General features: G+C 43.0%; 1 protein-coding gene and 1 long non-coding RNA gene across 3 annotated transcripts in view; one reads left to right on the forward strand and one right to left on the reverse strand.

The window, feature by feature from the left end:
- LOC141407258 (uncharacterized) overlaps window positions 1–16,303 on the reverse strand; it is a 24,764-nt gene continuing 8,461 nt past the window's right edge. The window contains exons 1-3 of one of the 2 annotated variants that reach the window (XR_012415521.1): window positions 1,987–2,106; window positions 803–867; window positions 1–476 (exon numbers count right to left, since the gene is read on the reverse strand). This is a non-coding gene — a long non-coding RNA (uncharacterized lncRNA). Of the gene's footprint in view, window positions 477–802; window positions 868–1,986; window positions 2,107–16,303 lie in introns of those variants that run through there. The other variant, XR_012415522.1, reaches the window with a different exon arrangement.
- Window positions 11,677–12,456, forward strand: RNASE8 (ribonuclease A family member 8). Its single transcript, XM_015453518.4, is given in 2 exon segments — window positions 11,677–12,328; window positions 12,331–12,456. Coding segments are annotated over 2 exon segments (555 nt in total). The 5' UTR covers window positions 11,677–11,799; the 3' UTR covers window positions 12,357–12,456.

Here is a 16,303-nt window from a genome sequence, read left to right on the forward strand (position 1 = left end):
TACTTCTTATGGGATTATTTTATTTACATAGTAAATGATAATACACAAAGATTCTAAAAAGACTATGACATAATTAAATCATAGATAGAATTATGATGTAATCTAATTTCTATTGTTCTGTTTTGTACTATTTGTTAAATTAAATACTACTTGTGCTGTTTATTAAATTGTTGTAAATACATTGGGCTCAGCCAGGCACGGTGGCTCTCACCTGTAATCCCAGCACTCTGGGAGGCCTAACCAGAGCAGATTACTTGAGACCAGGAGTTTGAGACCAGCCTGGGCAACATGGTGAAACCCCATCTCTACAAAAAATACAAAAATTAGCTGGGTGTGGTGACACATGCCTGTAGTCCCTGCTACTCCAGAGGCTGAGGTGATGGATCTCTTGAGCCCAGAAGGTCGAGGTTGCAGTGAGCCATGATCTGCGTTCCAGCCTGGGTAGCACTCCAGCCTGGGCACCACTGCACTCCAGCCTGGGTAACAGAATGAGAGCTCATCTCAAAATAAATACATACATACATACATACCTTGGTCTCAGAAGGTACAGTTGGCTTTTGAACAACATGGAGGTTAAGGGTGCCTACTTTGTAGTCAAAAATCCAAGTATAACCTTTGACTCCCCCAAAACTTAACTACTAATAGCCTATTGATCACCTGAAGCCTTACCAATAACATAAACATTCAGTTAACATATCTCTTGTATGCTATATGTATTATGTACCATATTCCTATAATAAAGTAAGATAGAGAAAAAAAAGTTGTCATTAAGAAAATAGTAAGGAAGAAAAAATATATTTACCATTCCTATAGTGGAAGAGGCTCATCATAAAAGTCTTCATCCTCATTGTCTTCACGTTAAGGAGGCTGAGGAGGAGAAGGAAGAGGAGGGGTTGGTCTTGCTGTCTCAGGGATGGCAGAAGCAGATGAAAATTGGAATTTAGTGGACTTGCACAGTTCAAACCATTGTTGATCAAGGGACATAAGGTTCTTCCTAAAATTCTCTAGCTAACACACTCTCTCCTATTATTTATGTTACCTGTGAACTAATTTCCTATTTTTTAACCATGTAGAAATTTTAAATAATTGTTTCATATATAAGCTCTCACAACCATTAATAACATCTTTCTTAAAATAATAAATAATAAATATTCATTTATACTTCCACTGGCTGGTAGACTTTCAATATAATAATTTTTTTAAATTCACAAGGAAAATTTCACTCCAGGTTACATCTAGAATACTCACCAATATTTGGAAGTAACTATTCAGATATTAACAATAAATCCAAATGGCCTGGCCTATTCTCATTACTGGTGCCCTACCTGATTAGATTTAACAGTCACTCAATCCTTCATGTGATCTTGATCACAGCCAAGTTAAAGGATGCCAGGAATAGTGATGAAATAGGAATTTGGCTATTCAGGTTTCTAAAAGGCAACGCTGCACTACAAGAAGATAATAAGTTGGGCCAAATACCAAGTCTGGCTGAACTGTGATGCATTGCTACTTGAAAACTGAATAATAGGAAAAGGAGACTGCTTAATTATGAGATATTTCTGTTGCTGGGGCTGGGAGCTTGGAGAGAGGATGGTGTCCAGGGGAGCTTTGCCCAGTCTTGCGCAGATGGACTTAAAGAGAATTGTTTCAACATTGAGTGAAGGAGCAGAAATGGAGTTCAGTAAAGAAAGTAACCCAAGAACTGGAGATAGATGAGCTGGCTCTCCTAGGAGGGAGACTATTTGAGGTAGACTGGGGAGGAGATTTTCTACATGACTTTGGTTCCCAGAAGTCTCCACACACTGAAGTAAATGAGCTCTAGACATTATGAAGAGGGCCAACAGAATCACTGTGAAGAGAAGGATGCTCAGCTCCAGGGATTTCCTCTGCCTACACCCTGCCCTTAAGATCAGGACCCTTTGGCCCTCTTCATAGTGTCTGGGGCTCTGGGGGATAACCCTTGAGCTATGGTACCAAAAAACATACCAGTAGCAACAACGTCCAGGGAGCCTTCTCTTCTCCTTGGGAGAGCTTCAACTCATTTCATCACACTTCTTCCAGGCACCTGCACAACTGGGCTTCCAAAAGTGCTTCAAAGACTTCAGAGCCTCATTCTAATGTCCTCCCCCTACCCCCACCCCACCATAAGTGGGCAAAAAGAAGAGCAGTTATAGCTCTTACCAGGATGCTTACCTGTGCAAGACTCCAAAACCAGTAAGCTTGGGAACATCTATGGAGCCACAGGGACACGAGAAAGCCCACATTGCTAGTGAGATCTTGTAAGAAGTCCACAGTTCATAAGAGGAGAGGTAAAGAAAAATATGTGCTCGTGATGAAAATACACACTGTGATACAAGGCCTCTTAGTTTAGGGAGGTGGGAGTTTCCCCATCTATATAAGCTGGTCTCAAACTCCTGAGCTCAAGCAATCTACTCTCTTCGGGCTCCCAAAGTGCCGAGATTACAGGTGTGAGCCAAAGTGCCTGGCAATAATGCTACCAACAGATGGTTTTTGGGCTTGAATACCTTCAGGGACATGGATCTTCACTACCACTTCACAAGAGTATAAACGTGGATTAAAAGTAACAATACATATAAAGCGCTTAGTACAGTGACTAGCATGTAGGGAAAGTTTGAGTAGTGTTAGCATTTCTATTTATCACTGTGGTGTCAAATGTTGAGTGGCCAAACCTGTGATGAATGGAGCAGGCTTGACTTCCGTGACAGAAGAACAAAGGATTTAAACAAGGGAGGCCAAACTCCTCCTCATCCGCCTCTTGCCAAATAGCTCCTAGCCAAGAGTAGATAAGGTAAGGTTTAAGGTCAGACAAAAAGGACAATATGTATTAATTTCTCTAGATAAAGTAATTTGGGAGGAATGGATGGGTACTTTGAGTTGAAGGAGAAGAAAAAGGGGGCTTTGGAGAATTTCTTTTAAGATTACTTGAGGGAGGTTTTTCTGATCTCCAACCTCTGTGAATTTATGAATCCAAAGATGTGAAAATAGGTTGGAGGACTTAGGACCACTAACTTTTGAGGGTGCCTGTGTATTCCCTCCTATCCAAAGAATTTGATTACTGCAGCAATTGATGGAGACAGGGCTCTAGTGACATTTCCAACTTCCCCTCCTGAGATATTTAAATTAGTCCTTAGGAAGGCTTACTGTCCCCTCACCTCCATCACGGAAACCCCTTATATTTTTCCCACCCTCTGATTCAGCTCCATTTTCTGGTTCATTTCCCATCATTCAAAACCTCCACCAATGCCTGTGACTCAACGTCCGGTGGATTGGTTATAGCAGAAAAACATCGTGGTCATTACTTTCTATGGTTTTTTGATAGAAACTTAGTTGAATTGACACATTTAAAACATTAACTGTGGTGTGAATTAGTACAAATTCCTGCTTGGGTCATGGCATTTAGCACAAGACGGAATTTCCTATCTCCATGGCTTTAGGGCTCTCTCAGTAGATAATCACAATATTATAATGCTGCAAGACATCTTGGCCAGTGTTCTCGAGATCTTCTAGTGCTGCCTTCCTCATGTTGCAAATGAGCAAAATAAGACCCTGAGGACTTAAACACCTTGCCCAAGATTACATAAATAATTTAGGCAAAGAACTCGGGCTTTTCCGAACGAGCCCTGTGATATTTCCAAAGTGGCACTCCAACTAATAATATCGAATGGATCTCAGATATCTTTCTTTTTTTTTTTTTCTTTTTTTTTTTTAATGAGACTGAGTCTTGCTCTGTCGCCCAGGCTAGCGTGCAGTGGTGCAATCTCGACTCACTGCAACCTCCGACTCCCAGGTTCAAGCGATTTGCCTACCTCAGCCTCCTGAATAGCTGAGATTACAGGAATGCACCACCAGGCCCAGCTAATTTTTGTATTTTTAGTAGAGACGAGGTTTCACCATGTTGGTCAGGCTGGTCTTGAACCCCTGACCTCGTGATCTGCCTGCTTCAGCCTCTCAAAGTGCTGGGATTACATGTGTGAGCCACCGCACCCGGCCCAGATATCTTTCAGGGTAAAATCATACATAGACTGGCAAATCAATTTGCAAATGGGCAGACCCCTGGATTTGAGACAAAAGCATGTTCATCCAAAAGAGTATTTAGTGCCCATAATCCTGACATGTTGCATTTCTGACCTTCACCTGAATGCTCATATTGTATCATTGAGATGGAAAAAAAAATAGTACATGAGGAATTGATGGCAAACTAGTCAAGCATGTCCCTGGCCATGCCATTGGCTGCTGGAAACATAAATAAGGATACGCAACAAGAAAAAGCCTGGACCTCCCATCTGCTATTCGGGACCAGGGTGAAAACATTACAGAGATCCTGTTTGGTGGAGCTCCAGGTGGGCCTGAGATAACCCAAGCATTTATCTTTGGTAAGGGTTATCACCTTTTACCCTTGAAATTGGCATATCCAGAACAGGATCTTCATGTACAACTAGAACCTGCAGAGCAATGGTTCCCAGAATTTCCCCTGAAGTGCTAGTAACCACAGTGGAAGATTAACTAAACACCCAAAGGAGTGCCCAACAAGCTTCAGCTTTCTCTGAAGTCTCCTTCTTTCGCTTAACTCATATTTATAAAATAGTAGTGCAGATGAGTGTTTTATATGCTATCTTAAAATTTCGTCTGTGGTAATAATAATAATAATGGATCAATGTCAATCTCCTCATTTTGGTGGCTGTCCTGTGGTTATGCATGCAAGAGTACTTGCAATTAGGACATAGTCACTGAAGTGTTAAGGGGTAATGAGCATAATGTCTATAACTTGTTCTCAAATAGCTCAGAAATGTTAATAATTGGGGAACTGGGTGAAGCATATAGGGGAGCTCTGTGTACACTTTCTGAAATTTTTATATACATTTTAAATTATTTCAAAGTGAAAATATTTAAAAATTTTTTAATGTGATTCATTTCAATTTTTCTATCATACAATGTTATTTTTTGTAAAAATAATGCCTTAAATTACTCCCCACCCCCCAAAAAAAGATAGTTTTGGTAAAATGGTAAAGAAGACATTTATCTCGTGACTGTGTACCCTCTGCACACATCTGTGTCACCAGGGGTAGCAGTACACTGGCTTTAATGTTTTCCTTAACTTGCTCTTTATGGGTTTCTATCTCTGACCAGTGTTTCTTTTCAAGAACTGGTTGAGGAAGATAGGATAGTCATGGGGTTAGTGCATTGGAAAGCTCCTTTTCATGCTGAAAAATGAGAAAATAGACATAGAGCACTTGGAACAGTGACTGGAACATAGAAAATCCTTAGTAAATGTTAACTATGATTGTTTTTATCATTGTGGCCCTTGTCATTCCTAGGAGGGCTGAAGGCTGCATGCAGGCTTGTTGTGGTAAGTCAGAGGTCTTAGGAAGGCAGCCGGCCTATGAGGGGAGCTGGCGTATCCAGGGAGCCACATGCCTCAGCTCTGGTTGGGTTGAAGACAACATCCCCTCCCTCATGAAGATGAATCCAGGAGTGAGGAACAAAGGGAGACAGTCCACCCACAGAGACAAGTTCATAGTACAAATGGGCACCCTAGGAAGGCCTCAAAGAGCTACATAAAAAAGAAAAATGGACCTGGCAGGAGACGGGGTTAGCCACTGGAAACACAGCAGGGCTTCCCAAAAGGCGTGTGGCCACTGGATTCTATGTGGTGGAGCTCTGCTTCTCAGAGCCATAAACCAGGGTCCAGACCACAGGTCTCTCACCACCAGGAAGCTATGTGAAGGTTGAAGCTTGAAAAACCCTACAAGGGTGGCGCTTATAGTTCAAAGACTACCCTCATGGTGCTGCTGTCTTTCAGGCCAGCAACCCGGGAAAATTTCTCTGGCACCCTCGCTCACCCCTCCCTGGGTATCCTGAAAGAATGGGTCTTTAGGGGATAGTTGCTTATTCTCTGCTCCCATTCTTTGAAGTCGCCTTCAGAGTCTACTATTAGGCCTCTCCTTACATTCTAGTAAGGTGCTGGCTACTTACTAGCCCTTTGATGTTTTTTCTTGTGTCACACAAGTGTCAGAACCAGGGGGCATTTTAGAAATTTTTCAGCTGAAACTCCTTGTGTTATAAATAGTAAGGAGACTGAGAGGATCAGAGTGATGACTGAGTTCAACACACGGTTACTGAGTACTCCTGTGAGCTAGCCGTGTGCCTGGCACTATGAAGACAGAGAAGCACTGAAAGACCTGATTCCTGTCCCACAAGTTTACCGTCTACTTGGGAAGACTGGATGCTCTTACTGGATGAAACAGTTAAATAGCAAAACAAGGTAGTACATGATTTAGAACCCAAATGAGTGATACTATGAAACAGTTAATGCTAAAGGGGATTATGAGTTGTATGGGAAGTTTTGTAAATGTGATCATGAGCAAGATAATATGGTCAAGATGAGTTCTAAAGGATGGATAATATTTGAGGGCGGATTCACAAGGAAGAGGGAAACACAGAAGCAAAGTTGAAAACAGCAAAACATGTGCTGGAGACAAAAGGAAAATCGGGCTATTAGGATAGAATTTGGTTAGAATAGTTTGTGTTCAGAAGGAAGACGGGGAGGCCACTCATAAGGGATGGGCAGACTGGACTCCAAGTGAGTAGGAGAAGGCTTTGATTCCAGGCTGGGAAGGCTGGATGTTACCTTGCATGCAGGAGAACCACTGGAGATAAACAGATGTTCTTTAGAGAAATATTCATGAAAAGAATATTTTGACAAGATCCATCCAACATTATTATACATGCTCAATTAAACTCAGGAGAAAGGGTAGGCAAGGAGGCAGTTAGAAGGTCATAAGAGTCATCCAGACAGGCAGTGGAAAGGGAGAGAAATATATACAAGAGAACCAATAAGACTAACTGACTCAAGTGCCCCCATGCTTTGACCATGCTAGGTATTCAGTCTGTTAGCCTACTAATTGATATGGGGATGAAAGATTAGAAAAAGTCAGAGGAGACCAATATTTTCAACTGGAAGTGCCAAAAACAGAAACAGGGGCCTTACAAGGGGATAATCGGGTTTTGAGAAAAGTTGAATTCTCAGACAACAGAACTGGGTGCCTGATGTAACTGGTAGGTAGTGAAGATTCATGTCCCTGAAGGTATTCAATCCCAAAAACCATCTATTGGTAACGTTATTGCCAAGTGCATTGGCTCACACCTGTAATCTCAGCACTTTGGGAAGCTGAGGTGAGTGGATCACTTGAGTCCAGGAGTTTGAGACCAGCCCTGGCAACGTGGCAAAACCCATCTCTACAAAAAATAGAAAAATTAGCCGCACGCTGGCCGGGCGCGGTGGCTCATGCCTGTCATGCCTGTAATCCCAGCAGTTTGGGAGGCTGAGGCGGGTGGATCATGAGGTCAGGAGTTCGAGACCAGCCTGGTCAAGATGGTGAAACCCCGTCTCTACTAAAAAATACAAAAATTAGCCCAGCACTGTGGCGGGCGTCTGTAATCACAGCTACTCAGGAGACTGAGGCAGGAGAATCACGTGAACCCAGGAGGCGGAGTTTGCAGTGACCCGAGATCTCGCCACTGCACTCTAGCCTGGGTGACAGAGCAAGACTGTCTCGAAAGAAAGAAAGAGAGAGAGAGAGGAAGGAAGGAAGGAAGGAAGGAAGGAAGGAAGGAAGGAAGGAAGGAAGGAAGGAAGGAAGGAAGGAAGAGATAGATTAGCCACAAGTGGTGGTGTAGGCCTGTAGTCCTAGCTACTCAGGAGGCTGTCGTAGGAGGATCACCTGAGCCCGGGATATAGAAACTACAGGAAGCCATGATCGTGCCACTGCACTCCAGCCTGGGTGACAGAGCGAGACCCTGCCTTAAAAAAAGAAAAAAAAATACTCTTCTCATTAGAGCAAGAGCTAAGATTCAATGAACTTGGAAGTGCCTTCCTGCTTTGATATTCTATGAAACTGGGTCCATGTAAGCTAGTGAAGTGCCTTGCCCAAGGTCATGCAGCTAATTAGTGACAGAAGTGGGACCAGAATTTAGGTCTATTCATGTCTGGTTCAGTATTCTTACCACTAAACTATTTTAACTTTGATTGTACTCTGAGTTGTACTCTCAGGGGTGACCAGAAACCCCATATAAAAACAAGATCAGTAAAAACTGGCTCTGAAATGAAACAAAGCTGCAGCACAGCCTGACACAGTGTACAGAGTGTAAATTTGAGAATCAGATTGAAGTGGCTCTGTCACTCACTCCTGTATGGCTGTGGGCAAATTACTCAACTCCCACACACATAGACATTGTCTCCTCATCTATAAAATAAGCATAAATATTTCTATCTCGTGAGGATGCTGCAAGATAAGTAAGGAGATGTTTTTAGATAGATTGATCACAAAACATTATAAACACACACACACACACACACACTGCTGAGTTCAGTGTCAAGAACATAGTAGACATTAGAGATGGCATTCAGTCTTCTTCTCTTGTGATCTGGTGGGAACAGGCATCTACCAGTCAGAGCCAAGACTGGCTCATCTCCATCCCACCGCACACAAGGTGACTGTTAGCCCACAAGAGAAGGAAATGTTTAGGCCAGCCCTGGGATCCTGCTGCCATCCCCACTCTGTCACTTCAAAGGCTGGCAGCTTGGGTCTGTAACTGTTAATGAATTATCAACAAACAGGAAAGCAGTGTGGCAAGGAAAGATAACATGAACTTTGGAGCCAAACACACCGAATTTCGAATCCTGGCCCTGCCACTTACTAAATCTGTGGATCTTAACCTGCCAGAATCTTAGTTTCCTTTTCTGTAAAATGGGGACAATATTGTGGAACACACAATACAGTTTGTACAAAAAGTTGTACACAAAGCACAACGCCATGGCTCATGAAGCACCTTTGAAAATGAGATTCTTTATTTTCCACCAAGAACCTAGAACTGTACTGAGCACATTTTAGATGTTCATTACATGATGGTTGGTAGCATCTCTTTCCTCCTGCTGCTGCTGTACAGCCCTGTGCCGACCTGAACCATAAGTAATGTGGTGTATGTTATCCTGGCTGCCTTTAGTAGATGGTAAATATTATACTCTATACTACCATATTCCTAGGCATTTTACCACTCACCACACCACGTTGAATATGTAAGATTCCTCATTCAGTATCGTTTTTGCAGAAATGTATCTGAAAAGATTTTTAAAGTTTTACTTCTGAAATTATTTGACTGTAAGTAAGTTGTGATTGGCACTGTTCCTTCTGCATTCCAGGTACTTGGGAATTCCTACAAAATGAGAAAACTAACCAAAGATTGTTTTCCCATGTAGTGAGCTTTTTATGTGTCCCAAATTTCAAAATAAGTGAAATCAACTTCATGTTACTTTAGTAGCAGGTAAGTAAATATTTTTTATTTGATTCTATATTTGACTTTTCCTGTATTGGAGCCAATATATTTTTCCCAGTCTCAAATGTTGTAGGCCTTTGGAAACCTCCCAGGTTCTAAGCACTGAGCTTCTAGTGCTTAATGGATAAAACAGCCCTGAGGCTGTGGCAGTGGGGAAAACTCATGACGAATGACTAGGATCAAAATACACAATCAAAGGAACCCCATCCCCAGGCCTCCGTGAGTGAGGCTGGCCAGCTGCATGGGCCAGCACCTACTTGAGGGAAAGCATGTTTGCAACTTAATTGGAATCAGAGCTTGCAAATTCTCTGGTCAGTCATCTTGGTTGGCAGTAAATGTTTAGGCCAACTCTGGTCTCCTGGTGCCATCCCCACCCTCTCACTTCAAAGCTTGGCAGCTTGGGTCTGTAACTGTTAATGAATAATCACTTGGTAACCTTTCCATCCCAATGGGAGAGGCTCAGCTGAGGGCCTGCAGAGAGAAATGACTTCCTGGGGCAGGGGTGGGAGGGAGCAGTGGAGAGGGAGGGAAAGATTTGTTCCCTGGTGCCCAAGTCAACTGCTTTCTGGGTAATGTTTTCCTGGGTTCAAAAATCAATGTTTTGTTTGCTTTGTGGGGAGGAGTGCACGAAGCGATCCCTGCTGTGGAAAAGGTGAGTTCTATTGGCAAAGAAGACTCCTCCACCATGTTTGCCTGCGATGACAAACATCTCAGAATTTTTACATTCAGAAATGCAGGTACTAGGAGCCTCAGTGAATTTTGCCACTTTGGAGAGCACTTTATCCCAAAGGCAGAGAAGTTACACAAATCCCAGAGGCTGAGAGGTGGAGCAGAGTCCAACACGCTATCGCCGACCTGAGAAACCACAGTGCAGAGCAAGTTCCCCAGCTGCAGTCATTTGCTTTAACCGTTGACAATTTTCACAATATCTGCTTACCACCCCTATTATATTAATACGCTAAGTTTACATATACTCATTTATTTTAGATAATTCTTTAAAAATGAAACGGAGTAATGCCACCTTTCAAAGAATACTAGTGTTACTTCGTAAACAGAAATAAAAATAAATATAATGAATATCATCTAATTTTTAAATATTCTATCCAGATACTGTTTTCAGCTGAAGACTCAGCCTGAGGCCTGTTGTTGTTATTGAAAAGGAGGAGAAACAAAGACTGGAAAGTGTAAAAGAATTCACCTTCTTGCTCTAAGAGGAGACTTTCTCTTAAACATTTTTACAAGGGTCTGAAGAAATTAAGGCAATGTGCACACACCACCTAAACCCACAAACAGAGACACACTCACTATGCTGTGCTCCTATGGGAAACTCTTTACTCTTCCCTTTTTAGCTTGGCACCAGCCCAAAGGGATGGATTGAACATCAGGAAGCTCTTAGCCCCAGCTCTGCCACTCACTTGGTGGCCTTGGAAAGGGCATTTGCCCTTTCAGGAACTCAAGCTCCCTCATCTTTAAAATGAGGGAGTCAACTGAGATGATCCCTAAGGTCCCTTCCAGCCCTGACCTTCTATCCTTCCAAGACATTCTCCAGCAGGGCAAAATGTCAGGCGTGGAAAGAACCCAACTCGCCATACTGCTTTGCCAGCTGAAGCAGCGATCCCTTCACTAGGAGTGACCATTTTTTCTAACTTCAGTGAGAAACTGGACCACAGAATGGGGAGGAATGCATTTGACTCCACGACCTTAATATCAACTCTTTCAGGGACACCTGAGCTAGCCCAGCAGAGGGGCGTATGGACTTTTCACATGTTTTTCTTCAAGATTTAGTTTCTCAGCTGGGCGCGGTGGCTCACGCCTGTAATCCCAGCACTTTGGGAGGCTGAGGTGGGTAGATCACCTGAGGTCGGGAGTTCGAGACCAGCCTGACCAACATGGAGAAACCCTGTCTCTACTAAAAATAGAAAAAAGTAGCTAGGTGTGGTGGCGCATGCCTGTAATCCCAGCTACTTGGGAGGCTGAGGCAGGGGAATTGCTTGAACCTGGGAGGCGGAGGTTGCAGTGAGCTGAGATCGCACCATTGCTCTCCAGCCTGGGCGACAAAAGCGAAACTCAATCTAAAAAAAAGAAAAAAAAAATTTAGTTTCTCTTTGTGATTTCTCAGAGTCTCAGAAAAGATACCTGGGAGTGTGGGGAGAATAGGAGTTAGGGCACCTGAGAGGTCCTGGTTAAAATTTCGTATTCGACACACTCTAGCTGTGGGATGATATGGAATTTTCTTACCTTTTCTGAGCCTCATTTTATTCATATATATATATATATATATATGAAGGATAACCATACCACATAAAACTGTTGTGAGGGGTAAACAAGATAAGTGTTTATTAGAGGCACAAATTAGGCACATTATCGGCTGGTACTAAACAATAGAATGCCAGGGGTGTTCAATATTTTAGGCTGCACATTGCCCTAAAATAACTGACTTAGCGTATGAAATTCTTAGAAGGACTAGCAAGGCTCCCCCATGATGACCTATTCATCCACCTACCTCCCCTCTCTGTTCCACTGTCTCCCTTAGGAGAGATGGCACCGGCCAGAGCAGGATGCTGCCCCTTGCTGCCGCTGCTTCTGGGGCTGTGGGTGGCAGAGATCCCAGTCAGTGCCAAGTCCAAGGACGTGACCTCATCTCAGTGGTTTAAAACTCAGCATGTGCAGCCCAGCCCTGAAGCATGCTACTCAGCCATGAGCAACATCAGTAAGTACACAGAATGGTGCAAAGACCTCAACACCTTCCTGCATGAGCCCTTCTCCGGTGTGGCCACCACCTGCCAGACCCCCAACATAGCCTGCAAGAATCGCCATAAAAACTGCCCCCAGAGCAGCGGGCCCGTGTCCCTGACCATGTGTGAGCTCACTTCAGGGAAGTACCCAAACTGCAGGTACAAAAAGAAGCACCTGAACGCACCTTACATAGTGGCCTGTGACCCTCCACAACAGGGTGACCCAGGGTACCCACTTGTTCTGTGCACTTGGAAAAAGTTGTCTAAGGCCTGGCGCCCACATTCCACCTCACACTCTGCAGACTGTACACTGCTGCTTTTCCTCCCTCCAGTTCGTTATTAATCTTTGCTCCTCGTTGCAAATGCCATTTTCTTCACACACACCCAACCTCACATACTCTTGGTTTCTTAGGGAGTTTTAAAGACACTTCAAAGGATGAGGGGAGACAGCAGATTCTCTTCAGCCTTTCATTGTAGCTTACTTTGCAGCCCTTCCAGAGTCAAGCCCTCAGGATCCCCACAAGGATGGATCCAGGTTTGGTGAGGCCTGTGGCTTATCTAATTTTGAAGACCCTCTTAAAGAAAAAGGATATAAAATTACAAATGTAAAATAAGATGCTTGGAAGGGCTGTGGCTGGACAGTTCAGGGAGATCCCAGACAGGGGTAATTATCTAAGGAAGGAAGGAAGGGGAATCTGCTGTGTTCCCTGTGTTGGGCAAAGAAATGCATCTGATCTTGCTGTAATAAAGACTCTGCTGTTGCTGATGGAGTGTGTGTTACTGCCTTGGGGTAAGTGGAGAGGTTTGGAGCTCCAATTCCGAGGCCCTGAAAAGGCCCTGAAACACTTGACTCTGTGAGGCATCAGCTCCACCTGCCTTGCAGGCCGGAGGGAAAGCAGCACCCTGAGCAGGCACAGTCTCGGAAGCTGACTTGATTCTGTCCTCCAGCCCCTTGAGGGCTCTCTGGTCATCCCCTCTCATGTGAAGGGGTAGAGTGACAGGAAGGACAGGCTGAGCCCTGGGATGCCAGTCAGGTCTGAAGCCTGACCCCCTTGTTTCTGCACAAGACCTGAGTTCATGCTTCATCAACGTGACCCAAAGCAGGACCCTCAGCATTCTGGAGTGAACTTCCCTCCCTGGGGAATTTCAGAATCAGGACCTACTAAGAATCCTGATCTGGTCCTAATCATTACTGAAGACTAACTGTGGTAAAGGAGCAGTTTTATATGCAATCGGCCATAGACCAATACTTTTGTACAATACAGTACAATGAATTACTAGAAAATGAAATATAACTATAGAAAATACAAGCTCAATTGTTTTATTACTAGATTTAATTAATAGAAAATACTCTGTCAAATTGCCATAACAGTTACTGGTTTTTTGGGTTTTTTTTTTTTTTTTCACACAAGGTCTCACTCTGTCGCCCATGCTGCAGTGCAGTGGCCCAATCTCTGCTCATTATAGCCTCGACATCCTGGGCTCATGTGATCCTCCCATCTCAGCCTCCTGCGTATCTGGGACTACACGTACAAGCACAGCACTGCACCTGGCTAATGTTTGCATTTTTTTGTAAAGACAGGGTTTCACCATGTTACCCAGGCTGGTCTCAAACTCCTGGGCTCAAGCGATCCCTCAACTCCTGGGCTCAAGTGATCTACCCACCTGGACCTCCCAAAGTGCTGGGATTATAGGCATCAGCCGTGGCGCGCAGCCCATAAAAGTTTCTTAATGTTTCTTCTCAATTTCTGTACTTGTATTGATAGATATTCACAGAGAGAAAAACATACACATATCATACACATATACACACATACATACCTACATGCCAACATAAGGCACACACATAAACACCCTCATATGCATATACATACAGAGGAACACATAGTAACAACGTGCACCTGTGTGCACAACACCCACACATACACATATACTCATACTCAACAAGACACCCCCTCTTCTTCCCCAAGCTATCTCTGCTTTCTTATTATACCTCCCTTCCCATATTTGGAAAGAGAGTTTCCTACACAGGCTATGATTCAGAGTAAGGAAAGGATGTTTGGTGAAACGTGAAGTGGCAGAGAAAGCATAGAATCCAGAAATTCAAAATCCCAGTCCCCTTCTATGCTTTCTAGAACTAGAACTCAATGTAGCCTGTCACGCCAACACCATCTCACTGGCAGCGTAGTTTCCCCCACAGCCTCCAGCCCCCTCCACACTGCTCTGCCCATCACTACCACTATGTTACCCACCCTTGTGCTTATAACCAGGGAAGACATCTGGAAGTGAGAGACAAACAGCATTCTTCTATACCCTGGCTTCTTCCCAGTGTTGTGGGCAGGCTCCACTTCCTGTGGCTGCACCTTAAATGATGGTGTTTCTCAGGGTCCTATTTTGAGCTCTCTTTTCTTCCCACACTGTACTCTACTTGAGTGATTTGACTTACTTCCATGGCTCCAACCACCATTAACCTACTCCCAAAGACAGGTATATCTCCAGCCCAGAGCTCCCAAAGTCCAGACATACATGTCCATCTTCATACTGTTACTAGTCCAGTCAGTGTCCCACAGGCATCTCAACCCAAAACACTCAAAACTAAGTTCATAATCTGCCTGGCTTCCAAACCTGTCCCTCCCTACTCCTGCAGCCTCTCAGTGTTCGTTAGTGGAAACATCATACCCAATCATTCGAAGTTCTAATCTAAGACACATCTGTGTCAACTCATGCTTGTCTGTCTGTTTTTCCAGTAATTGCCCACCTTATCCCAGGAACTACCTCAAGAGGGCATAAAAGTTATTGAGTTTTATTTTCTTTTTTCCAAATAGCACTGAGTTCCTAACACGTGCTCAATACACATTATGGCTTTGGAGGGGGGCCGTGATTTGGAGCTAGGCAAATATGCGTAGGTTGGTACAACCGCAGATTCACTATCTTGTTTAGAGGGCAAGATTAAATAGTATATATGAAACTACCAAGTAATAAGATAGAAGAGAAGCATAAACCAAATGGATTCTGTAACATTTTTCTCCCACCTCATCTAGGGTTTCATTTATCCTCAAGTTCATTTATCGTAATCTAAAGTTCATTCTCCGTTGAATGTTAATTTTCCCGTTGCATACCTCTGGCTTAGCATTAGGTCTGTAGCCAGGGTTAGGCAACACCAGGAGAAGTTCAACCATTCAATATCTGTAAGAATTGTGGCCCCAGAAGCTGGGAAGAGTGTGAAAAGAATTCAGAATAGAATGAATTGTTAAGCAGACTAATTATATCTAAACAAGCGGGGGTAGCAACCTGGGTAGGAGTTTCTGACTTCCTTGTGTAGGCTGAAGAATTAGATGGAGTGTAACTTGAATCTAGGGGTCATGGGCTGTAAAACTGGCCCATTCTGAGGGTAATGATATAGCACGCATAAAACAGGGCTCAGTGGGGCAGCTGGGGCCACAGAAGAGCTGCCCAATAGCCTTGGGACAGAATTTCTACTGTTACGCTCTCTGGGCCCCTGAGAACGTGTTTCCAAAAAATCACTTGAGAAGGGTCTCCTCAGCGATTTGGGAGGACACAAGTATTTTAAAGTGGGTAAGTATGTTTTAATATCCAGAAAATTTAGAATGAAGTATAGAAATGTTTAAAAGAATCAACACATAGCATTCACATATTCGTATTAAGGAATTTGTATTACTCTTGTCATTCTAATTTAAAATGCACATGATTTGAAATGAGACTTTCCTTTAAAATTAGTTTTGGATCATTTAAGAAAACATAGAAATTGAATCATCCTATTTATAAATTGTTAGATTTATAAAGGTTTTTAGGTATTCAGGAATGCTTTGTTGGTTAGCTCAAATGGCCAAATTATAAGGACGTGGAATATATATTGAAGTTATAAAATATCTCTTTTAATGTTTAAAGAGTTTCCTTAACTACTTACAAATAAGATCAAACAGTCAGTGAATACGATTCTTTAAAGTGATTGTTAGAATTTATTTCTATGTAAGTTAAACATAAAAGCTTAAGAAAGCTGATTTATAACTTTAACATAGGAAACATAAATGTTAAAAAGCCAAGTGGCCTCTAAATACTCTTTGCTCGGCACAAAAGAAACATTTTAAAGACTCACATTAACACTACAAGACCGATTCATTTCCTATGATATTTTCATCTATACTGCACAGTGGGCTTTGGTGATTATATTTTCTGGTGTTAATATGTTTGTT

The sequence above is a fragment of the Macaca fascicularis genome, chromosome 7 (genome assembly GCF_037993035.2).
Source record: "Macaca fascicularis isolate 582-1 chromosome 7, T2T-MFA8v1.1".
Classification (NCBI taxonomy): Eukaryota; Metazoa; Chordata; class Mammalia; order Primates; family Cercopithecidae; genus Macaca; species Macaca fascicularis.